The 27,403-nt window shown below is 36.5% G+C and overlaps 1 protein-coding gene across 1 annotated transcript in view; it reads right to left on the minus strand.

Annotated features, from left to right (window-relative positions):
- Nucleotides 1-27,125, minus strand: part of LOC121378736 — a 37,025-nt gene extending 9,900 nt beyond the window's left edge. Inside the window, exons 1-3 of the mRNA XM_041507022.1 lie at nucleotides 26,936-27,125; nucleotides 9,595-9,934; nucleotides 927-959 (exon numbers count right to left, since the gene is read on the minus strand). Of these exons, the coding sequence (XP_041362956.1) occupies nucleotides 927-959; nucleotides 9,595-9,934; nucleotides 26,936-27,125 (563 nt within the window). The remainder of the gene's footprint in view (nucleotides 1-926; nucleotides 960-9,594; nucleotides 9,935-26,935) is intronic.
- Between the last annotated feature and the right edge of the window lie 278 nt (nucleotides 27,126-27,403).

The raw sequence follows: 27,403 nt of genomic DNA on the forward strand, positions 1-27,403 counted from the left end.
GTCCACCAATCAAAACCTTACTTGCAGAATCCTGCCAGTGATTTAAAAATAATTTGAAAACATTCCGAATTATCCTGAGGGTATACGACATGTTTCGTGTGAATTACGAATGCCTTAAAACATGTTTTATTTTATAAAATAAATAATTTGTAATGTAAAACTGAAGACTGATTTAGGTTTTTTTAATTTTATAAATAAATAAATAATTTTTAATGTAAAATTGAAGACTGATAACCCACCTCGTACGTATTGGTATGGTTCGCTGTACTGCGGCCACTAAAATAGACTCGCCCGATATTTTTAGAATTTATATGCTCCCAAATAACGTTATAAAAGGCGAAGTGTGATTGGTCATATTTAAATTATTATTTACAGACGAAATGTTACCTGGACATTGGGGACTACGCAGTGTTGTTAGTTTTAAATCACTGGCAGGATTCTGCAAGTAAGGTTTTGATTGGTGGACATGAGCTCCAACTGGCTGTCTTTAGATCCACATGTAATAGTGGAGCTAATTTTAATTAGATTGACTGAGTAGTGGGCCCGTTACTTTAATAATACAGTAAGTACGTTGGTTTAGTGCATAAAATGCCAAACACAGGGTGAACGTATTACTTTACAGTTCCTAGTTGACAACAATAAACCAATATAAAACAAAAACAATAATAAACCCCCCCCCCAAAAAAAAAAACACACAACAATAACAACGTTCCTTCTCGAAAAGGTATCACGAAGTAATGCAGGATAACATTGGACAAGTGTGTAATATTATATTAATGATTTCACCCACCACCACCACTTCACTCACCACCACGTCATCCACTCCAGTGAAGAAATGGTGTTTATTATATTAGTGAATTGAAATATATTCGGATTATCAAATAAAAAACAGTGCTATCAATATTAGTGTATATAGAGTTACTCACTGGCTGAAAAAGGAACACGGACAAATACTCCATCTGGAAATAGAAAAACAAGTGTTATTTTTCAAAATGTAATATTTGCAGTAAATATATTTTTCTGAATGTAGAACATCATTGTGGTAAAATCTACTGAACTCTGCTAAGAACCTATCATCATTGTGTCATATAGGTTGGTGTATACAAAATAGACTGCTGAAAATATGCTACCGTGACAATAACAAAATTATAGACCACGAGTGGTACTAGATTTGCTGATTTTGTGTGCATATAATATTATGAGAAGGTTATGGAGCATAAGGTCGCCTGGAAAGATTGTATTCTAAGCCACATGTTTTGTTGTTGTTTTTGTATGGTTCCTTTAAACGCTTCGGTGATCGAGTATTGACTCAAAAACGTTGACAGTTGTGCCGAACATGTCGAAGTTAGGCCTAGCCTGTGATAGTAAAAATATATATATATTTTTTTTACGGAAAGTCAAGGCGTCGCCAATTGTATTTGTTGCTCTTGGAGCAGTGGCTAGGGTCAGCCAGGTGATTTATTATTTTCTATTGCCTGAGTATATCAACTATGTACCCCTGGCATGACTGTGTGGTGGATATCCGCATCATCATGTCCCCTTGCAGACTCCGTGGTGAGTGGGAGTGTGGCTGATGAATTACATAAATCAAATTATGGGTAAAAACAATAACAGAAATCCTGATGGGACACTGAAAAGGGTCCACACCACGGTTTCGGAAACTTCATCGTTAGATGAAAAATACACGACTTGTACTTTATAGAAATCAAAAGTAATTTCATCGCAAACCTAACAAAAGTTTCTTTTTTATCGATCATCTGATGAAGAAGCCTTTCAGAAACGTTTTCCATTTGCGATTCAAAAGGGGCTTGAAGGCTTAGCTGGAGAGCCAAATAGTGTAAAGAAGTTGCGAAATGGATCTTTGTTGGTCGAATGTGCCATAGAAAGTCATTTTAGAAACCTGCTTAAATCGAAATTGTTGTGCAGCATTTCAATACTACTCTCGCCATATGCCTCTGTCAATTCATCTAAGGTCAAGAGATCTGGAAGGAGTTAGTGAGGAAGAGATTTGTGCCTCACAAGGTGTTACATCTGTCAAGCAGATGGAAATATGTCGCAATAATGCATACCTGTCAACTCTCACGCATTTGGTGTGAGTCTCACGAATTTGTAACAAACATTACGCTCTCACGCAACGTTACTATAATCTCACTTTTTCTGAAATTAAAAACATTTTATAATCGTGGTTTATATCTTAGAGCTGAATGGAATTATATGCTGATTATGCAGGGTCTCTGAATTCGTTACCTATTAATAATAGTAATACAGCATATCAGTTCAATACCAACAATCACTCGCGGGTGCTACCGATGACCGACTTGTATGGTTTAACATTAACCGTATTAATTAGTAAAACCTGCACTCACTCGATTGTTTTAAGAGATTTCCATTTTGGACTTAAACAAACAACAAACAACTCCCCCCCCCCCCCCCCCCCCCCTGAACCCGACCAAGAGCCTGCAGTCCCTGGACCCTCATTTCTAATTTTCTCACGCCTAAGAATTGTCACAGGTTGACAGCTCTGAATTATTGAAATGATTCCAACGAACACTTTAGTTGTCATTTTCAATACACCTTCCTTACCTTCGTCAGTTAAGGCCAGTTACTTGAACATCCCTGTTGTCCCGTACATTCCAAACCCCGTGTGGTGTTTTAAATGCCAAAATTGATATGTGCTCGCTGTGGTCAGTATGATCACGACAGCAAGGCATGTAAAATGATATGGCATTGCAAATCTCCAGCGACAGGCAACTAAAGGTGTCAACTGCTGGGGAGCCAGGTCTTAGTAAACATTTGTCAGCAAAAGACACAATAAAGAAGGTTGTTCGGGACATTGAAGAAGATCGAACAACGTACCGTCCCGATCAGTAATCCCTTTGATCCTTTGGATATGTAAGTGAGCGATGTGATTTGTGATTCATCACAATCACAAAAACCACCGCCACCACATTCAAAGGAAAAGGCAAAATTAACTCCCATACCCCACCCCCAATGACTAATTCAGTCATTCAATGGAACTGCCGTGGGCTTAGGCCCAATTTTGATTAATTAAGTATTTTAGTTTAAAAACATAATTATCATGCAGTATGTCTTCAGGAACCTTTCCCGAAGGATCATCACATACTGTTTGCATTTACCATAGTTTGACACTCAATAGCCGATGTAATTTTCGTGCTGGGGTGTCGTTAAACATTCATTCATTCTTTCCCGAAGGACACTGATAATATTACCATCAGAGGATGTAACCTCCGTCACAAATTTTAAGGAACTGAAAACAGAGCATCTGGGTGTGTTTCCATTCTTGTTAATGAAAACATTCACCAGGGTATAGTTAACCCAAATACTCCTTTACAAGCTGTGGCTGTAAAAATCTATTACTCTATGTTCAGTTTAGTAATTATTTTAATTTTAACCCTAGGGACAGTCAATATCTTATTGATCAACTCACTAATCCCTGTATTTTTATGGGGGATTTTAATGACCACCATAACATGTGGGGATACGAGGATATTAATATTAGAGGAAAACAACTGTAAGACTTAATTCTCAATAGTGACTTAATTGTATTTAATGATAAAAGTCATACATATTTTCATGGATCTTTCACTTCCATATACTTAACCCTTTGTAGTCCCTTTTTGTTGATTTCTCCTGGAAGGTTGGTCCAGACCCTTGTGGTAGTGACCACGTTCCAATTATTTTTGTGAATGATGGACTTCCATCACTTGAAAGGGTTCAAAGGTGGACATTAACAAAGGCAAACTGGGGTTAGTTTCAACATCTATGCAGCACTCGACTGCAACAAAGTGCCATTATTGATGCTGATGGTGGTGATCCCATATCTTTTTTTCACTTCCATCTTGAATGACATTGCAGACGAAACTAGTCCTTAGAGTTCAGCAGTGCCAAAGTGTTTCAATAAACCATGGAACTTTAAAGATTTTGTCGACTAACAGAGACTTTGTAACGATTGTAATTACATATTAAATATATTTTTCTGCATAAAATATTAATGGCTGTATATTAAATGTGCTTCTGATCGTTCTAATATTTGCACTAGGTTAAACTTCATTTTATTTCCTAAAATATTTTTTGGTACGTACGAAATTATTTGAAGACAAAATCCAGTTTGGGCTTCTTACAAATATTAAAGCGACAAGAAACACATTGAATATATAGACACTGATATTCTAAACAAGAAAATATATTTAATTTCTAAGTTTAATCGTAGAAATATTTATTAGTCGGAAACATCTTACAATGCAGCAAACTCAGGAATGCCCCTTTAATGACACATGCAAGGATGCACTCAAAGAGTAAAACAGGATCCTTGAGAGGTTGAACCGTTAACCTACTGAGAATAACCTGGATGTATATCGTATTGATATGGCTAAGACTCGCAGAAAGATCAGACAGAGTAAGAAATCATCTTGAAGAAATTATGTCTCCAAGTTGAATTAACAAACATCAGAGAATAGGACCCATAACATCAAAGGACAAAAAGCCTGTAACACTGTTCATCGTTTGTCTGTTAATGGTACAGATGTCACGTCTCATCGTGACATTGCACGTCTCTTCTTGATATTGCAAATGCAGACAACTTTACTAATAACTCATCATCTGCTTTCAGTACAGATGCGTCTTCAACTGTTCGAAAATGCTGAAGTATACAACGGGCCCTTCTTGGTGAAAGAGTTGAGGATGCTCTTCGTAGAGCCCACGATACTTTGATAGGACCAGATGAAATTCATTATCAGTTATTAAAACATTTACCTGAATCATCCTTGCTTGTTCTTTTGAGTATTTGTAACATCTTGATTTCTGGTGACTTTCCTTCTAATTTAAGGAAAGAAATTATTATTCCTATTCCCAAGCCTGGTAAGGATCCAACTAATCATAATTAATAGTTATCGTCCTATCGCTTTGCCAAGTTGCATTTGTAAAAACATGGAATGAATGATCAATCATAGACTTGTCTGGTATGTCGAATTTCACAAAGTGTTTACTAACTTGCAATGTTGGTTCGGATCTAGACGTAGCACGGTTGATCATCTTGTTAGATTTGAAACAATATTAGGGAAACGTTCATCCATAATTAGCAGTTAGTATCAGCGTTTTGTTATTTGGAGAAAGCTTACAAAAACGTTTGGAAGTATTTTATTTCAAATGACTTAGAGGTCGACTTCCTGTTTTTAGTTCTAAATTTTTTAAAGATAGGTCTTTTAACGTACAGGTGGGATCGACTTTGTCCGACATTAACAACATAGGCTAGTGTTTAAAACCTGGTGTGGACTGCTTGTTATACGTTGATGATTATCAGATTTACTACAGATCGTCCAATATGAGTATCAATGAAAGTTAGTTGCATCTTTGTTTGAACAAATATCATCAATGGGCAACTGACAATGGCTTTAGGTTCTCAAAGTCAAAGACTGTTTATATGCATATTAGCCAGAAAATGAGGTCTCCACGTAGATCTACAGTTGTTTCTGGACAACAATCTGATTCCAGTTGTGCAGGAGACTAACTTTCTGTGAGTTATATTTGACAAGAAGCTTTCTTTTGAGCCCCATCTTAAATATGTTACAAAGAAGGGTTTAAAAGCTTGTAATATTTTAAAAGTTAATGGTATGAGAGAATATCAAAACTTAATTTTGGATGCATTGTGTATGGCACGCAATCTTAATTGCAGATGCTAGATCCTGTACACAACCAGAGACATAGGCTTTATCTTGGTACATTTAGAACATCTTCTGTAAAGAGCTTGTATGTTGATGTACACGAACCTTGTTTGGGCGCTGGCGTGAAAATCGTTCTCTGCAATATAGCACCAAGATTATATCATTATGGAAACGCCCTACACATAATGCAGTGTTTGATAACAAATATATGAAGTCGTTTGATACAAGGCCAAATGCTATCCTTACATTTAACAAACTCTTTGGAAACGACTTCATATTATGTTTTACCACCTTGGTGTATTAAACCACCTAGAATTGTGTTTGATCTTGTGCATCTGAAGAAAGATCGTACAGAAACATTTGTTTCAAGCAAATTAAGACAGGTACCATGATTACATTCCTATTTATGCAGACGGATCACGGGATGGGAATTATATGGATTGTGCTTCAGTTTTTCCATCAGGCACAATACTTTCCATTATATTGCTTGACTGAGCATCAGTGTTTACTGCTGACGTTTAAAGTCTTAGAAGAAATAAAGGATTCGATTGCATCCACATTTATCATCTTTACAAATGCACTTCTGTGTCTACAATCTTTACATAATATGAAATTGGAACATCCCTTAATTGGGATGGTGATACGAAAGTGTGTCTTTTTATCCATTGCTAATAAAGACATTGTATTTGTTGGGTGCCTAGCCATGTTGACACCAATGGTAATGGTTTGGATTTGACTCATGCCAGGGTTGGTGTGCCCTATACTGATTTTAAACATAGTATCAACCAATTTATCTTTTCGACTTGGCAAAATGATTGGAACGGTTGGTTGCGAACAAGTTCCATGCTGTTAAGCCAGTGCTGAGAGAGTGCCAGTCCTCCTGCAGGCAGTGCAGGCAGGATGAAATAGTATTGGGCCGTGTTCCCATCGGCCATACATATTTGTTCCATTCATTTATCTTGAACAAGGACCCCCCCACCGCAGTGTGCGCACTGTCAGTGTACTATGACGATACATCACATTGTGGTGGAGTGTAATCATCTGAAGGAAACAACAAAATATAGTTTTGTTCAAAACAATGTGCTGGAATCATTTCGGTTCCATCGATAGCTTTTATTGCAATTTCTTCGAGATACTGACTTTTATTCTAAATTTTTGATTTTATCTATCTGTGATATATTTGTGTTTTTTTGCACAGTTCTTTACACTGTTTTTATTTGACTCTTGAATTTTTATAATGAAGTTGATCATCCCTTTATTTGTTTGTAGTTACCTGAATAGCCAATGTATTTTTCGTTCTGGGTGTCGTTAAACATCTATTCTATTCTATTCCATTCTGTTCTATTCTACTCAAAAGATCTTTGAAATCAATGTTTTGTAGACAGGTGGCGTGCATATCATGTAACAAGACTGCATTGTACCCAAGAAAAAAACTTGGACATTTAAAATAATTCACTATTTGTCATATCCAGAACATGAAACTGTTAAAGATAACTTATACTAAATCTGATGAAGCTGTTACGTCAAAACGAGAAAACCATACAACATGGGCAGGACTGTATCTCTGCACAATTCAAAGTCAAATGGGCATTTGGCAAAATAGCTGTTGATTGCATTAATTTCTATCTAGTGCCTCGTCTATAGGAGGACAGCCACTCCCGATGAGATCATTCACTGGAGATATCATCCCTCCTGCACTGACAAAAGAGGACTGCCATTCCCGTACTAATTTAATAAATCAAAACCAGCACTGGACAGAGGTTGGGTCAAGGGATATTTTAGCCAAAGCTGACATTAAATCTCCCTTTAGGCTTTTGGCGGTATGGCCTATTGATTTTAATATATTATATTCTAAACGTGATGGCCTATATTACTTTGATAAATGTTTATCAATGGGTTGCTCTATTTGGTGTGATACATTTGAAAAAGTCTACATATTTGAAATAGGCTACACGTACAGCATTGCATGGTGGGATATTATTTACATGCCTTTTTGTTTGTTCATTGACTTAATTCTAGTGATTATCGGTTACCGTTAGAGCCCCGGTTTGCTATATACAGTCAAGTAGGTGTTCCTACTACTATGGAGTAGACCGCAGTACCTCAGCAGGTAATTAGTTATTTATAGCTGGAAATTGATACAATCAATATGTTGATTAGGATTCCCATGACAAAGGTGTATTACTAGTAGGGTTCACCCGGGTTCTATGCAAGACAATGCCACTATTCAATGAACGAATGAATGAATGAATGAATGAATAAATGTTTAACGACACCCCAGCACGAAAAACACATCGGCTATATATGGGTGTCAAACTATGGTGAATGCAAAACATGAAGTGATGATCAACATCAATGGTCAAATAATAACACACTGTAAAGAACTGTGCAAAAAATACAAATATCACAGATAAATCAAATTAAAATTTAGAGTAAAAGTCAGTATCACGTAAAAATTGTAAAACAAACTCTGGATGGAATCGAAATGATCTATCACATTACGTTGGCGAAATATATCTTTTCGAGGGTTTTTTTACCGGCCTCGGGGTTAGGCCATCGGTCTACAGGCTGGTAAGTACTGGGTTCGGATCCCAGTCGAGGCATGGGATTTTTAATCCAGATACCGACTCCAAACCCTGAGTGAGTGCTCCGCAAGGCTCAATGGGTAGGTGTAAACCACTTGCACCGACCAGTGATCCATAACTGGTTCAACAAAGGCCATGGTTTGTGCTATCCTGCCTGTGAGAAGCGCAAATAAAAGATCCCTTGCTGCTAATCGGAAAGAGTAGCCCATGTAGTGGCGACAGTGGGTTTCCTCTCAAAATCTGTGTGATCCGTAACTATATGTATGAGGCCATATAACCGTAAATACATTGTGTTGAGTGTGTCATTAAATAAAGACATTTCATTCTGTTTTTCTTTTCGAGTTTCTTTAAGATGCTTACACTCCACTAAAATGTTGCACACCGTCAGAGTACACCGACAGTGTTCAAATTGAGTTGGAGGATTTTTCTTTAAGATAAATGAATGGGTCAAATATGTATGACCGATGCGAGCACGACAGAAGACTATTTCATCCTACCTGCACTGTCTATAGGATAAATTGGGTGATACTATGTTTAAAATCAGTATAAGGTACACCGACTCTGACATGAGGCAAATCCAAAGCAGACTTGTCAGCTGAATCTGCCTTTTCATTGCCCCTGATGCCAACATGGCTGGGCACCCAACAAAATACAATGTCTTTATTAGCAATGGATAAAAAGACACACTTTCGTATCACCATCCCAATTAAGGGGTGGTCCAGCTTCATATTGCATAAAGCTTGGAGGAGACACGAAAGTCAGTCGGTAAATAATAAATTTGGAGGCACTAGAATCCTTGATTTCTTCTAAGGCTTTAATGACTGCCCAAACTTCAGCACTAAAGATTGATGCCGAGTTAGGCAGTCTCATGGAAATGATAGTGTCTGATGGAAAAACTGTGACACAAGCAACCTAATTCCCATCCCGTGATCTGTCTGTATAGACAGGAATGTAATCACGGTACTTGTCTTGAATTTCCATGAAAAATTGCTTGTACACAACAGCATCTGTACGATCTTTCTTCAGATGCACAAGATCAAACACAATTTTAAGTGGTGTAATACACGCCACTATTCTAATGCTGAGAAGTGATCCAGAATTCACGGTAGTTTTGTTCCACAGGCATGTACCACATACTAGAAGCCTGATCTCAATAACAGTAGCCAAGTCTTGAATAGTACCCGGGTCAACGCTACATCTGACTAATTGAAGCACCCGGCTTGTACTCGAGTATTTACGGTATGTGCCAATATTGGTTTAGATTTGTAACCCGTTACTATAACCGGATATTTCGCTAGAAAACGTATATCATGTGGTTGTAAACTCACCTGAAATTACCTGCATCCAGCACTGCCTCCACCTGCACTTTGTTGTCCACAGAGAAAGTGAAGTTGGCCAAAACGGATGATGAGGGGATTCCTGAAATGGAGATTTCCAAATGGTGGGTTCCAAGCCCGGAAAAGTCACTACTGTTGACAGTACGAAACCAACGCCCTCCTGTAATTTTTGCGGAGTCCCATGGCTGGTTGTCCTTGGTGATGTTAATGGACAGTGGGTCGGATTCAGTGTATGTTACTTCAATCGAAGCTTTGCATTCAGTACTGTCTGCGTATTTCAGAATGAGATAGTCATTTTCAGGTCCTGTCAAAGCAAATGCACCAGCAGCTTCTGTAAAACAAAATAGAAGTGTTGTTCATCCCTTGTGTTACTTCTAACCTGATGTTCGTACTCAGTTGGGGTTATTAGAGATGTTTAAATATAATGTGAAGGACAAAACGTGATTAGGGCCGTCGAATGGGCATTTGGCAAAATAGTGGTTAATACCATGCATCTATATCTAGGACATTCACTCCCAACGAGATCCTTTAATGGAGATTTTATCCTTGCACCGCTAAACGGAGAAATACAGTTGTGATGATAGTGATGGGGCAGATGTAATTCCGTGGGACTTGAATGTTAATATTTGGAACTATCCATGATTGTAATTATTATCATATATAGATTACAATCAAATATGGTTCCATTTATTTCTGTCGGTACCCAAAATCGACTTATAGCATCAATGTCAGAGGTTGTTTTTGTTTGTTTGTTTTTTTAAGAACATAGACATGTAGTATATCGATAGTGAACATGGTAAACATAGTCAATATTATGTATGCATGTTGTATACAGGGTAATAATCATGTTAAAGGGACATACCCTAGTTTAAGCCCATGAAAATTAACACTAACTAAGTTTAGTTAATCTACAAACCTGTAACACATTTGGATAAAGTTACAATTGAGTGAAACATGAGTCCGTGACTTTGAAATGGTAAAATACCCTCTAAAAATAGACTGAAACTTGACTCCATAACTGTTATCTATCAGACGCACGTGCGTTTTTAAAACTATGAGAAATGCATTTTGTGATATCAAAAATCACCAGGATGACCAAAAGCATTTTGAATGTACGGAAATGGATAATCTAAACAATAAAATATAAGTAAAGTAGGATGTCAGTTATCAAAAACGGCTCCAATAGTAAAAGATATGCCTTAGTGTTTAAAATCTAGGGTATGTCCCTTTAATACCATTTTAAATTAAATATAGTCCCTTTTTTTATCCTAAATACCTATGCAGATTTAGTTTATATTACCACATTATATATGCCTAAATTATCTCTGTTTCTTAGGTAACAAAAAGGAATATATGCTATGTTGTTTGTATAGAGAGGATACAATATTACCTGGCCTCAATATTTATATGTGCATTTTAACAAAATGATTTCACTCAGTATTCACATCATCATCCAACTCGTCACCATCAAGAACAAACATGTGCCATTGTGCATTTTAAGACAATCTTCGGAAATATGTTTGATATAGGAACACTGGAGATTTATTTGGTGGTTGCCGTGGTAGCCAATTTTCAAACTGACCAACTTGGCTGTATAGTCTTATGTCTAATTTTGAGGTCCCGTGAGAATTGTTTGAAGAAAGCAAACAACCATCATAATTCGATTTATTATACCTCACAGATAAAGAAAATTGTTGGTGCCAGTCTTGTATTTTTGTTAAGGTGTCATAATGATGTCATCAAAGATGGCGGCCATTTTGAATTTTACATTTAACTAACATCGACCATAAATGAGTTATTTCTCGGCCAGTCTTCATAAACAAGATATCCAAATGATCAGAATGAGGAGCTTAAATAGTTTGCGTTGACTACTTATTGATTGAAACAATTTATTGCTTTCTAAAGAACAAATGGATTAGGCACATGTTACACAACATATTAGGCCTTCTCCATAGTACATACATCTTACGACAGTAATATATTTTTGCAATAAAAATATGAACAGAAATAGATATTATTGAAAAAGAGAAAGAAAAAAATAGAATAAAGGAAACAGAAAAAAAAACCGCAATAAAGTTTTCGATGTGCTCTATAATTAAATAGCAGGTTCGCTAAAGCAAAATACAAAACACAGACTAAACATGGTAATGATAACGTAATGGCTACGAAAATAACAATACCAATAAAATAAATAAATAGTAATAATTTTAAAGATCCAATACTTTATTTACTAATTAAGGGAAACGTTTTGTTTTATTTATATACTTATGTACATGACAAAATATTTCTTCGTTGTCTTCTTCACTTAAAGCATTTCTTACCATTTAAAACTAGTTATAAATCTATTGGCTGAAATCTTTGCAATGAACTCCAGAGAGTGCGTGTTTGCCTTTCGTATAAAAATGCATTCAAAGGAAAAATTATAATTGTTTTCGAAATTATATCTACACAAGGACACGGTGCTAAGATCAATTCGGTATACGTCTGCTTTTATATCACTACAAATGTGTCTTAACTTGGTATGCAATACATTTTCTCCTCTTAATAATTTCAGGGTGTTTATGAAGTTTTCTTTTGTTTTTGGTATGTTTTGATATAATTCAAAGGTTGTAGGCCTATTCATGAAGAATTCCGTTTCTTTAATGTATCAACTTAAAGGCTCTAACCCGGTAACCCTTATTATTAGGCAATGTAAAATGTGTTTGTTTACTGCACTACTTGCCATTAAAGTGTTTGTAATAGTATCAAGTGCAAAAACAGAAACAAAACTATGTTGCTCGGTAAGTTTGTAAAGTCTGAATATGGTATACTAAAAGGCAAAAGTTATTGTGACACACAAAAGACAAAGATAATTGATGATAGATAAGTTTTTACTGCCGTGTATAAAACGTTATAACATGGAAAGAGAAATGACCCATGAAAATGGCGCACCTGCCATATGCAAATGAGCCACATCACTAGAGGGGGTCCAGAGAGAAGTTCACACAGTCAGTAGCGAGTGTATCCACCTTGAGCACAATCTGATTAAAATTATCTCTACTGGTCTACCAGTAGATCTAACAGCATTGCGTGGACTCCCATGTCCAGGTGACATTTCATCTATAAATAACAATTTAAATATCGACCAATTATACTTCGCCTTTTATAGCGTTATCCGGGAGCATACACATTCTAAAAATATCGGGCGAGACTATTTATGCAATAGGCGAACTTGTTGGTCTATTTCAACATTAAAAAACAGGGGTTGGAGAGAGTAATAAATTCTGGATTGTATACTAGTATAAACAGATTTTATGGCTATACCATTTTTTTTCGTCTTGAAACGAATTTTATATAAAATTTTATATTGAAATTAGTTTCCGGCATACTTCGTAATTCACCCGAATCATTTCGTATACTCTCGGCATAATCCCAAATGTTTTCAAATTCTTTTCAAATCACTGGCATGATTGTGCAAGTAAGGTTTTGATTGGTCGAATGAAAGGTCAACTGGACATGAGCTCCAACGGGGTGCTATTAGATCCACAGTTAATAGTGGAGCTAATTTTAATTAGATTGCCTTGAGCATCGATACAGGCCTGGCACCGTCGTCTCATTGAGACTACTGGACGCTGAGGAAAGGGATGGTATGGGTTGTGGGGGTTGCTGGCTGGAACCTGTTTTGCAGATGCGTAGTTCGGATCCATGTGTCTTGGCGAGGGGTTGTCACGGGTGGTCTGCCACTACGGGGACGGTCCCTGACCTGGTTGTTTTGTTGATATCGTTGCCTTAAGTGCCATATGGTGTTTCTGTGGACGTTCAATTGACGTGCGACGTCACGCTGCGAGGTCTCAGATTCAAGTATCCCTATGACTCGCCATCAAACAGATCACTTATGGTGTTTTCTGACTTCTGGACTTCTGAAGGCTGCCCAAAGTGGCAGTGATTTGCGACTGAATGTCTGGCCTTTTAAGCTGAACACTGGACAGCATTTCTCCCGAATATTCCATGTTTCTTGCACAAAGCATGCAATCGCTGCAACAACTGCGTGGTTGCATTTCTTCGAGCTGTTTCATGCACATTTTCTCTGGTTTACATCCATAAATCCACTCACAAATTTATTACTCCAAACAATATGTCACAATAACTTTTGTAAAAAAAAGAGTAAAGTTTGTTTTATTTAACGACGCCACTAGAGCACATTGATTTTTTTATCTTATCATCGGCTATTGGACGTCAAACATATGGTCATTCTGACACCGTTTTTTTAGAGGAAACCCGCTTTCACCACATAGGCTACTCTTTTACGACAGGCAGCAAGGGATCTTTTATTTGCGCTTCCCACATGCAGGATAGCACAAACCATGACCTTTTTTGAACCAGTTATGGATCACTGGTCGGCGCAAGTGGTTTACACCTACCCATTGAGTCTTGCGGAGCACTCACTCAGGGTTTGGAGTCGGTATCTGGATTAAAAATCCCATGCCTTGACTGGGATCCGAACCCAGTACCTACGAAACTGTAGACCGATGGCCTAACCACGACGCCACCGAGGCCGGTCAATAACTTTTGTCTTCGAGTATATATACTCGTGCAATTCGTGTTAGCGGCAATTTATTGCATCATGTTTGTTTTCACCTAAATATCACAAAATTAATTCTGATGCACTGGTCGTTGTTATTTGAAACTATAATAGGCTACTGCGCAGATATATATGATTCCATTAATTATATCTTCAGCCATTACTTTGCCTATATCAGAAACGGTTTGCTTGTTCACATCATTTGAATAATTTAATACCTTTTAAAGATATAGTTTTTCTTTTTTTCATATATTTTTATATGGCATCGGTACCATAAATGCATGGCATGCTGGAAGCACTTGAGGGGTGTATTGGTGAGATCAGCATGTATTAATTTTAAGGATGCCCCTCAAGAACGTTTTGTCTCAAAGCTCCAAGTTCTTTGCTTTCAAACTACAGTAAGACCTTGCAGAAAGCTAGTTACCTAAACAGTAGTCAGAGGAAGGTACTCGCTCACAATTCATTTGATACCAATGTATAAAATGTATAAGTACTTTGTCTAAAACGTTTTCAACCAATCACAAACGACACATGACTAACATATTTATGATGATATAATTTAAGCCAAAACATTAATATATGCTAGGTAACTTGGCAGACAGCCAGACACACACACATACACACACACACACACACACACACACACACACACACACACACACACACACACACACACACATTCCATACACTTTCTGGTCCTGATACGACAGGAACATCTGTGCGACAGATTCGAATTTTTAGAAACATTTTAAAGGATTCTAATGAGGTAATCAAACAGGCATTTGCTAACTTAGGTAAAGAACCAGTTCCGGATAAAATAATAATGATTTAGAATGGTATATATGCGCTGTGTATTTCAAAGAACAATAACCAGGATATAATTAAGGTGGTGAAAAAGATGCTTGATCCGAAAAACTAACACTAACACGAGGTGCAATTATTAAACGTATGCTAATGTAATGGCATGCTACGATTTTCACGATCTTCAATTTCAACGACTATGACGTGGTTTTTATTTGGATGATGTGTAACACTACCACCAGACCCAGTTGATGAAGCAACCAAATCGAACTTATAAAATTTAAAGTAGGGGAACGCATTCGGATGTCCATTATAAAAGGAAAGTACTCAGACCATTACAAGGCTTCATCTCAGACGTTCTGTTTATCCTCCAAACTTTCAAATGCCCACCCCCAATAAAGCCATGAATGATAATGGTACTATCACTTTCTTCACTGAGCTGTGTCACTGAACAAACAATAATACACAGCACAGTGCATCATCCAAGAAACCGAAGAAGCAGATACGCTAGCAGTGGAGGGGAAGATGTTCAAATTCCCCAAGATGATCCGCAAATTACATATGAGGAGATGAAGGCTTCGGTACAGCCCTGATGCAAGAGGTGATGGCTACAACAACCATACTATAACAAGAACAGCTACCACAAACGTTCCCGAGAAGACCAGGTAATAAACTGCCCACAGTAGATCCAATTAACACATGTATAAACAATTCCGAGTGGAAGACACAGGAATACACCATTGTAGCACAGCCCCAATAACTGTATATGTTTCTGCAATACTGACCCACCCTCCTGCGATGAACAGGAACATTTATTGAGCTACTGGGGGACCCAATCTCAGAATGTGAAGGAGGAGAAGAAGTACAACAACAATCTGAATGACAAAACCGTTATCCACAATCAAGACCGTATCTCCTCACAGTACAGAGTCGAATGGGTATTTGACAAAATAGTGATCGATTCCATGAATCTCTATTTAGTGCCTCGTGTATAGGACAGCCACATCTTAGAAGATTGTTTACTGGTCCCCCGTGTTCAAAACACCGGTGGTTTATGAGCACATATAACTAGTTATCTACCTACTGGGCCCCGTTCCACGAAGCAATCTTAGCGCTAAGAGCAGTTGAAATACATAACTACCTTCGTATTGCCCTCCATTGCCACAAAGAGGCTAGGAATACCACTCAAACTAGTTTACTAAATCAAAACAAGTACAGGGCATTTCTTGTTGGAATAAATATAGCTGTCATGATGTGCACTTATGAATCACTGTAAAACAGACACTGCAATAGCCGGATATGCAAACACAAAGTTTCTTTGTATATTCAGGGAGGGGTAAATATTCCAGTAATGCTAATTCCTCTTTTTCCTGGTTTCCGGTGTAATGAATGTGTATTTATATGCATACATACATATATACATACATACATACATACATACATACATACATACACATATACATATATACACATAATAACCAAGTTTTAATGATTTTATACCCGCGAGCAGGAATGAATATAATTACCAAGGCATAGTGTTTATTCTCAAACATTAGAAAATGGGGTAGAGAGCAGATTAGCTAATATTAGTCACGTGACCTGTGTATGAATTCCTGTTCACGCTACTGAGTCGTCCATTTTGTTTGGACAGTCGAAAATATCAGTTAACTTTTTTGAAATAAGTACTTTGTGTTTAGCGTTTAGGTTTACCTTAATTTTAGGTATACAATCTTTGTTATGTCGAATGCAATAATTATGGAGTTTTGTGAATAGATTAGAGCGAGCTTTATGTGGTTCGTGGGAAAATTTGGCTTTCAAGAAAAATGAATTTAAAATGCACTTCATTGGCCGTAGCGGCAGTAAAATTACTCAAATGTACGCCACTGAAATTTGTATTGAACATCACCAGGGAAATTGAAAAAATAAAGCATGAAGCCACCGACGCCATATATATTTGTGTATATGTGATAGTGTTTGTATATAGTTTTAATTGTTTTGACATGTAGTAAGTCTAGGTATTGTTATCTATAATAATTATTTTGACATGTAGTAAGTCTAGATATTATTATCGATTACTCGGGTATTGAGATACAGATGTGCATTTCTTGCATGTGCGACTGTAGGTACGTGCGTTGCGCCTTCTATTGTTCTCTTGGCTATATAAACTCTGGTTTGTAGGATGTTTCACTACGATATAATGCTCGGTTGGATTCGCTGCTGGAAGAGGGGAAATATTCGGTTCTTGTAAGTTTGCATTTAACTTTAATGTGATTTATGAAGTACTTGTAGAATATTGTAGTGGTCTTTACAGATGTCTTTATATTAAATTGTGAAGTTTATACTAATACATACGCTTAGGTAAGGGAGTGTGAATATATTGGACGGGATGGAATGGCTATACGCTCATGTAGACATGTATTGAAGAATATTATATTTATTACATGTATTTGAAACTGTGGTCAGTTTATACCTGATTATTAATAGTTATAATTGCATAGTTGTACGATGATTTATTTCTAATTCAGATTCGTCGTTTGTGCACGTGATGACGTGACGGATTACTTCGTTACTGGGACAGCTTAGTCCACATACTTGGTATGTTTATGAATAAATTGTATCTGCTACATTTAAGAAATGGGTTATGTGTAGATTATGAAGATACAATAGTTCATATTATGTGGGTAGATATTTTGTATATTATGATTTTATATTTGACGTTTGTTACGAGGTTATTGTTGACTATTATATGTATTATATGTAATATTAGGATTATAATGCTTTAATATTGTGTAATGTATGTTTTGGCATGTATATGAAGTAATTTGTATGTGTATTATATCATACCATTGGATGATTAACATTATATTTTATTATTGGTGTATTTACAGTGATGTTGGTCATAATAATTAATGGATGAAACTATTTGTAATATTTTCAGAGCTGTAAAGAAATAAAGAATGAGAAAATATGAATAAACCTGAGTAACATTCCACCTCGCTGTCGTCTGTCGTCTATTTGAACCCATTATGATGCTGCTACATATATAATATTGTGTAATTACTACACCTAGGTAAATTGCTGTTAAATAAGTTCATTATTAGTGTTACAGCGTAGTGTGGTACAAATGTACGACAGTGGAAAATAGTCTGGAATCAACAAGTAATTTGCAATGTGAATCTGACAATAACAAAACGCTAAAACGTATATGCCTTTTTTCATACTCTGCAATTTACTACATTTTTGTAGGAGGATGGGACGGACTACAGACATCGTTCGCTATATTGTTATTGATATTTTTGAAGTAACTGATAAAGTAACAATATGACAATTATTAATCTTATTTACAGATTTACTTCGCCAGTTTTCTAGCAGATAGTATTTTATTATTTCTGCAAAATCGCTAGGGTTCATTTACTTTCTTACTTTAACTGCAACCATACAAATGAATGAATGAATGAATTAATGTTTAACGACACCTCAGCACGAAAACTACATCTGCTATTGGGTGTCAAACTATGGTAAAGTCAAACAAATAAGTGATGTTCAACACCAAATAAAAATTCAAGAGTCAAATAAAAACACAATGTAAAGAACTGCACAAAATACAAATATCACAGATATATAAAATTAAAATTTAAATAAAAGTCAGTATCACGTAAAAACTGTAAAACAAATTCTGGATGGAATCGAAATGATTCCATCACATTACGTTGGCCAAATATATCCTTTCGAGGTTCTTTGAAATGAGGACACTCCACCAAAATGTGGCGCACCGTCAGAGTACACTGACAATGCTCACACTGAGGTGGAGGATCTTTCTTTAAGATACAACCATACAATGACAATAAATAGTTTTCAGATTTTATATCGGCGATGAATTAAGAAATTCGTGGAATTTGTCAGACTTACTTTGATCGGTAACATTGTATTGTCGTCAACTGTAAACGTGTTACAGTTTTAGTTCAAAGTAATTTAGCGTTTTTAAAAAAAATCACGTGATTAACATAGATTTTTAAGCAGTGTAGATGGTTCGAATGTTAACCCATTTTAGTTGCAGTAGCTGATATTAATTTAAAAACAAATCATGTAAGTATTGATATTAGGCCACGGGAATGTAATATAAACATTGTACGTCCGAGGTGTAAATCTCGTATCTGTTTACGTATTAAATACATACTAACAAGAAAGTTAGTCGATGAGATAAAAATATTGTCAGATTCCTTGTGTAAAAATATTTATTTAAAGAAAAACACATTACATAATTTAAGTTGTGTACTATTTACATAAATATTTGTTTTAAATTATCATCAACTAAAATGTATTTTACAAATACTGTCGAAACATTTCATAAAATTTCGTTTGTTGGTTATATTATTTTGTTTGTTGATATATCAATATACCACAATACGTGGCAAAACACATTAATACTGTTCGTGTATTTATGAATAAACTGATTTCGTTTATATACATTTTTTTGGTCTCAATATATATGCGAATCCGCCATGTTTTTTTGTTCTGGCCAAAATGCACGGCAATGTATCGAATGTATTTTCTAAAAATATATCCACACGATCCCGATCATAAGGTATTTACGAAAGTAAGATTAATTGACCCTTTCCTGCATTTGTCGCAGATCTGTTACCGATTTACTCCGATATTTTTTTAACGCGAGTTCACTTCCGTTATCATAAGCGCTCGCCACAAATATTTGTATGCAAGTTTGTAATGAAGATACTTTCTAAAAAGCTATTTATTTACAAGTGGCATTTTTACTCTACAATAATGCATTGATACTGGTAACCCTTCTGCCCTATATTCAGACACTGACAGAACCAGTCTGTGCCCCGGGTAAACGTGCCTGAACTTTTGATGGATATAGGCACGGAGAGTTACTTGTCACTGGCACTGGCTGCATACACAATTTAATATTTAACAGAATATTAATAGTATGTAGATGGATTTAATAAGAGGGATGAGCCTTTGGTTCGTATTGAACACAGTGGACTAGATAGAATGTGCTTTATGTGGAACTGATGATGGTCCATTAAAGTGACCTGCATCCAGACAATATGGTAAAGGTATATAATCGCATCAGAATTTTATTGACAATATCGACGGTATTAGAGAACTCCATTCAACGTATTCTGATATACGTCTTGAAAGCCATATTAATGCAAAGGATCTTCTTAACAAGCGGGCAAAATGGCACCTTAAATGTCAGTTAAATTCGCTAATAACAAATTGCAACGAACACAGGAGAGGCTCGCCAGTAAAAGGAGCATTGAATAATGTAACATTAACAGTAAACAAAGAAACTGAAAGGGACCATCGTTTAGTAACGAGTCAAAGTGCAAAGATATGTGCATATTCTGTACGAAAATAGACGGTGTACTTCATAGTTGTAAAACATTAGAACTAGACACAACACGTAGACAACCGTACAGAGAAATGCAGGATACTACACTATAGCAGGTGGTGACTTAGTTGCCATTGGGGCAACATATCACAAACACTACATGGACATGTTTAGAACTCGTTACAGAAGTATGCAAAGAGCTAAAGCAACACGCATTGTGTCCAATGATTATACAATGACGTAATAATTAGCTGAAATGATATCATTCATTGGAAGCAGCGTATTTATAATAAGAATATTTAGACAAAATGTATGAAAATCGCCTTGTATTATTAGGACTGGATAAAACAATTAAAAAAACAGGACCCAAAAACAAACTTCTCATCCACTACACAGAAAAATACACTTTGCACGAAACAGCAGAAGACGGGAAGCAGTGGCTAGATCAGAAAATACCACTCCTTGATAAAAACAAACTAGATAAAGGTGATTCCATTGTATGGGCTGCACATCGGCAACAACAAATCCCCCCTGAGATATGTGCTGTCGTGTGTTTTTACTACGAGAAAGCATTGCAATGGTAAACATGAGATGGAAATCATAAAACTGCTCATTCATTGGTGTAATCCTTGGCGAATACCACTAATGGCTGGAGATCAACCCATTTTTGCTTTGGCAAAATACATACAGTGGCCGCAAACTCTAGTGGAGTTCCGCCATATAAGGGGTTGGGGGTGGGGGGTCTGCACACAGAAATGGCTTCGTGGAGGATAGTTGGTAACATACTAGATTGGCGTGAATGGTGTACAGCTCTAAGCGAGGCTGGTGTGGCATCTGTTTGAAAAGCAGATTCCTTCCTCAAGGCAGAACACCTGACCAAGACACGTCATCAACATCAAGTACCTGCCATGTCCCTTGTAAAACTCCAACATGATGCTTTCAACAACGTTTGATCACTGAAAAAATGAAATGATACAGAAGAGTCCACATTGTGAGTTCTGGGATAAAATATTGCAGCTTCAACTGTTGGTTCTTGTCTTTGTCCGACCACATAGGGGAACAAATCTTGCACTATAGGCTACATAGATGTTCTGGAAGCACTTGCACCCTTGTTTTTCGTGTTTGACTACACTAACTATTCCCGTTTGTTACCAGTCCATATTAGGTATACGAAGGCCCTTCCAAAGAAAATCAGAAAAAGAGTTTGAAAAGAACTTGGGTGTTTACAAAACGTCAAATTAAATGTACAAGTATGGCTTTGGATCAAGCCCATGAACAAAACAACGAATCAGTGAAAGGAACTGATAGCGCCGTTGGTCTCACTAAAAACCCTGCTGCCCTAAAACGATGGACGGTGGCAGGTCCTGATGAGCCAGGATGCTCTCTGAATGTGAGGAAATGTATCACTTTCCCGACCACCCATCTCAGTGTTATGAGCAAGGGCACTGAACACAGGTAAAGTTCCAGAAACAGGTAAAAAATATGTGTGATGTTATAATGGCAATGGGTAATCCATTCATGGATACATCAAAAGAACAATTCCAACATTTAAAGAGAGATTGCAATCTTTTCAGTCAAATGTTCTTTGCTGCACAAATCTGCAACACCAAAACTGGAGGAATTATTTTGGCATGGAAACCACCCATGACCACCATCACTGTCTCTGCATGGAAGACTTCGATTACCGTGAAACAAAGGAGAGAGCGCCTGTTGTTCTAGTACCGTAGACGCATATGTTATTGTGATTTTGGTAAGAGCCTTTTGTGGTCTTGTGCAGCACCATCCAGATACGCAATCATGGTTTGGCTTTGATACAGGACAACACTTCCGATATTACCACATAAATTATCCAACGCCATATAACCGTAAATAAATGTGTTGAGTTCGTCGTTAAATAAAACAATTCCTTCCTTTCTTCCTTCCTATTTAATAAATTCAATCAGCCTTGAACTTGGAGAAGAAGAAGGCTAGTGCTCTACCATTCCCCATGCTTTCTCCGGCTGTGACACAACATCTCAGTTTAGCCGTAAAAACAAAACATCAGTTTGGAAGACATGGAAGACTTTTCCGAAAGTTAAAGAAGCATTCATTATCACGCCAATATGTGTGCTTGTTCCACAAGATATTACATTTGCAACATTTAAAATGATTTAGCGATTTACCTGTATCATGTATGATAACACGACTTCACACATGAATGTGAATGATTTTCGACAGGAGCTATTTCCAAGGAGAGTCAAGATGATGGAAAACCTTCCCTCAAATCAGAGTGCATTGCTACAACATGTCAGTCGATGCGTATTCCAAACTAGCATTTGGAGATAACGTTTGAAGCCCATTATATCTTAAACCTTAAAGACTTTGGGTGGTGGACAAAAGCAGAAATTGGATGGTAGACAATCCTACCAGCTGCTGCTGTTTATTGTAGATAATTGATCGAGTGTGGATATAAGGCATTATTACATAATGAAAATATATCTGTATTCGTATTAGTAAAAAAACAGTCACATGACCTTCCGCAAATAATTATATTACCATGAGACGGTCCAACCACCCATCAAAAGTGATATTGCCCTGAGCAATGAAAATAAAGATGGGACAAAATTCTATCCATTTAATGAGTAGGTAATGTAATGCAACGTCAACTGCTAATTGTTTTGTAAACAAGCACACACTTGTGACAAAATGCTTTGCTGTCCTTCAACAAAAAGATAACATCTTTACGGATACGGAGTTTAATTCCGCGAATACGACAAAAACAAGGTCGCTAATGGTCAATTTGTGTAAGGGATATCTCGCAGTTTGAATCAGCCCTCTCAGGATTTTACGTTAGAAATAAAAACAATGCATTTAGGACTAATCGGTAACTTTAAGTATTAAATGTATGTTCAGATGTATCACATTTTGTGTTTTATTTTGCTATTAATATGATTTTGACACTCTTGATATTCGTCTTGGTAATGTTTCAGCTGTTTATTTCCTCATTCCTATGCGTGTCATACAACGTCATAGGATTAAGTGACGTCACTAAATCCTATCAGTTTTAACACATTGCGTGAAATTATAAGCGTTAGCGTATTTCGACTCTGATAAACAAAGCAGGAGTGTACGAGTCTTATGGATGACTTTATTTAATAAAACAAGTATTGACCACATTTTGGGCAATATCATGTTTTATGGACCGAAGAAATTGATATTGATCGAGGTCCATAAATAGACGATATTTTATGGGGTTTTTTTTGGTCAAATATGATTTATTTCTCATCAAGTGAAGTTTGCAATCATATCTTACGAGATATAAATCATATTTGAGAAGAAAAAAAACATTAAATGTTCTAATTATTATATAACTTTTGGTAATTTACCTTTATTTTTTAAAATGACAGCAACAAAATAGTTCCGGCTTTCTTATAGTGAAGATAACACTTTCTACAATGACGATGACACATTTCAGAGTGAAATAGTGATATTTTCACTCGGAAATGTTTTATCGTCACTGAGTGACTGATAACACTTTATTTTACTGATATTTTAAGTAATTGTAAGTGTAGAAATGCAGGTCTAGTGTGCACCGCACTGTGTGTTTGTCAAGATAATTATAATGTTTAAACGGAAATGCATGGAGTTTAATGATATTTTAGAATTAAGTTTATCTATCCACCTACTGTTGAACAACGCGAGACCAGCAGCACTGTAACTCTTGATGTTGGTATATACTGTGTCATTGTTCTTTGTGTAAATACATACCTGTTGTAAATTTCGTATCACCCGTTGACCTTTGACCTTCACCTGGCTTTGACCTTGCTTTTCTTTTAATCTTCAACAATCCTCTTAGTATTAAAACATTTGTGTGAACTGGTTTGTGAAAAATGTATATTTTTCTGCATTTCTTGAATACCATTTCAGTTTGACCTTTGGCCTTTGATCTTGACGTGACTTTAACATTGGTATTTAAATCTGAGCATCTTACCCATATTAAACCATTTGTACATGCCTTGGGTAAATGTGTGCCCAATTTAGTACTTTAAAACAGCTTTTTGGATAATATTTAAAAAAAACCGGACTGTTGACCGTGACCTGACCTTGACCTAGACCTCTAAAATCGGCTAACCCCTGTAAAATGTGTACTGTCCTAAAGTACAACTATCAATAATTTGGTACTTTGGGCCAGTATATCATGATCATTTCCCTCAGTCACTGGACTAACACACTTATTGAACAAATAAACACTTAATTAGATCACGGGTTCTATTTCTTAGATAAACATTATACTCGGGTTCTATTCGACACCCAGATACAGGCACGACAGAAGCAAATGAAAAGTTGTAACCTAGATGTCCTCAAATGAAATTTCTTACATTGTACAAGTAAACTTCATCAGGACAAAAATGCAACAGTTTTTTAATGCACTTTAGACAATGTTCAGACAATTGTTACACAGATAATAGTTATATAGTTTACATCGTCTAATCAAAAGAAAGTTTACCAAAATCATGGTCATATGAATTCATGACCAGTGTTCATCCGACCTCATGGGCATGGTGAAATTTGCCAACAATATTGCTGACTACACTTTTGTGTTGCTATTGATCTACGTCTTTTCCTGTGGTTGAGACCGTTGAAAGATAAGAAAGGATTAACTATGCTAAATGCTATGGAAGATATACTTAAAGGAGGAAGGCAGCCCAATCGAATTCGCACGGATCGAGGTCAAGAGCAAAACATATTGAGATAATCTCTCAAATAAAGGAACATTCAGCATCTGCTCAGCAATAACGAAACTAAGGCAGCAGTGTCAGGAAGAGTCTTAAAAACGACGAAGTCGCGACTGTATTGACACTTCACCAATAAACTGTCATGTGAGTATGTCGATCGTCTGCATATCTTTGCTGACAGCTATAATACCACCTATGACAGAATCATCGGTATGGCTCTGGCCAAAGTGAACCAGAAAATGTACTGACCGAAGAAAGATAGTAAAACAGTAAAGAAACCCTTCAAGTTTGGAGATAATGTAAGGCGCACTCATTTGATGAATGTATTCACAAGAGAATACGTCGAGCGCTGGACTAGTGAAATATGTGTCATCTCACAGCAGACCTTACGTGGTGGACTACCCATCGAAGGTCTATGATGGTGAGGAAATCTAGAAGTACCGTTTACCAGTAAGAGCTACAGTAAATAGACATACAAAAAACCTTGTGGAAAAGATCATAAAATCGAGAGGACGTAGAAGCAACAAAACATATTGGCCCAAGAAATGAAATTCCTGTATATTAGCAAATGTTCTCCTAGCTGTCAACTAGATTTAATTCAATCATTGTACAGTATAGATAGTTTGCCCTTAAACCCTCTATGTGTACCCCTTCGTATGGGCATGTTATATATATATATATATATATATATATATATATATATATATATATATATATATATCAGGTTTCCAGTGATTGTAATATAAAAATAAATGAAAACCAACTCAGATTTTCGCTAGACCACACAAATTGCACTTGAATCGACGTAACTATGTTTTGTTATTACTGCGTATTGCATTGGTGTATGGAAGAGAGTTATATCCCAGGGTTTCTTATGTAGCACTTGGTTGGGGCTCTATTCTATATTACAATATCAAAAGACCCCCGAAATCAAAAGAAGGAAGGTTTACCTCAATCATGGTATTAGCTTGGGGAAACCAAATCTAGATTTAACTAAACACGAATAAATCACGTTGGGATGGGTATCTTATCTAACACATCAGTAGGGCCCTATCCTATCTCACAAGGGGAAAATAACACGAGGTCAGCACAAAGCTTACATGGTTCTTGAATATATCGGGGGAACTCAAACGTTTTTAATGCCTCTCACCAGAAAGGCTCATGGGAGGCCCTGTGACGGGTGCTCTGTTTTTCGTTGTTAATCAAATGGATGAACGTGTCCCAGACCCACTCCACCTTTTTAAATGAAAACAACATATTTAAAGGGACATTCCTGACTTTGCTGCATTGTAAGATGTTTCCGACTAATAAACTACTTCTCCGATTAAACTTACATATTAAACATATTTTTTTGTTTAGAATATCAATGTCTGTATATACAACGTGTTTCTGGTCGTCTCAATATTTGTAAGAAGCCCAAACTGGATTTTGTCTTGAAATAATTTCGTACGTACAAAAACCCCCAATATTTTAGGAAATAAGATGAAATTTAACCTAGTACAAATATTAGAACACGTTTAATATACAGCTACTAATGTTTTATGCAGAACAAATATATTTGATATGTAATTACAATCCTTAAAAAGTCTCTGTTAGTCAATAACATCTTAAAAAGTACAGCAAACTCAGGAATGTCCCTTTAAGAACTCAAAGTGTCAGTTTGCAGGTTTCGAACCTACTTCACCGATTCGCATGACATTTGACAGTCCATGGTTCCATCCACTCGGCCTATACGACTTATAAAAACAAAATAACCGAAAGTAAAGACTGTGTATTGTCAAACACTAGGTTCAAAACTAATGTAACAATTTTGTATTTATATACAGCAATTTTATAAATTGCAACGAGGCTAATGATGCACTGTGCATTCAGAATTATATTGCAATTGGATGTTCTTACCTCTAAGCAACAGAGATAACCCCACGGCCAGGATCACGAGCTGGTACTTGTAGATCATTTTCCACTTTTCATCTGGACATCTTGTACAAAACACAACATCTGGCTCACTGAGCGGTAGCATTGTCTGCATCTCAAGTATTGCAACGGATCCAGGTTTGATTGAGCTACGATTGGCGGATTCGCCATACATGCGTACAAAAAGGATAAAAAATACTACAGGTCCCCTAAGACGAGCTCCATAACAACGGTTAATACAAGCCAAGTTCTTTCAATTTTGTTTGGTCTTTTTTAAATCATATTTTATTTCAGAATTGTATTCAATAAAGGATGATGCCCAATGCGATGAATACATCTCTGAGCTATACGGCTGCATGCTTTACATATAATTATATATTTATATGTATGTATAATGTATATCCATTGAGGTTGATACATGATGTTATGGGCACACACCTGATGTATCCACGA

Source organism: Gigantopelta aegis, chromosome 8 (genome assembly GCF_016097555.1).
Source record: "Gigantopelta aegis isolate Gae_Host chromosome 8, Gae_host_genome, whole genome shotgun sequence".
In the NCBI taxonomy this organism is placed as follows: Eukaryota; Metazoa; Mollusca; class Gastropoda; order Neomphalida; family Peltospiridae; genus Gigantopelta; species Gigantopelta aegis.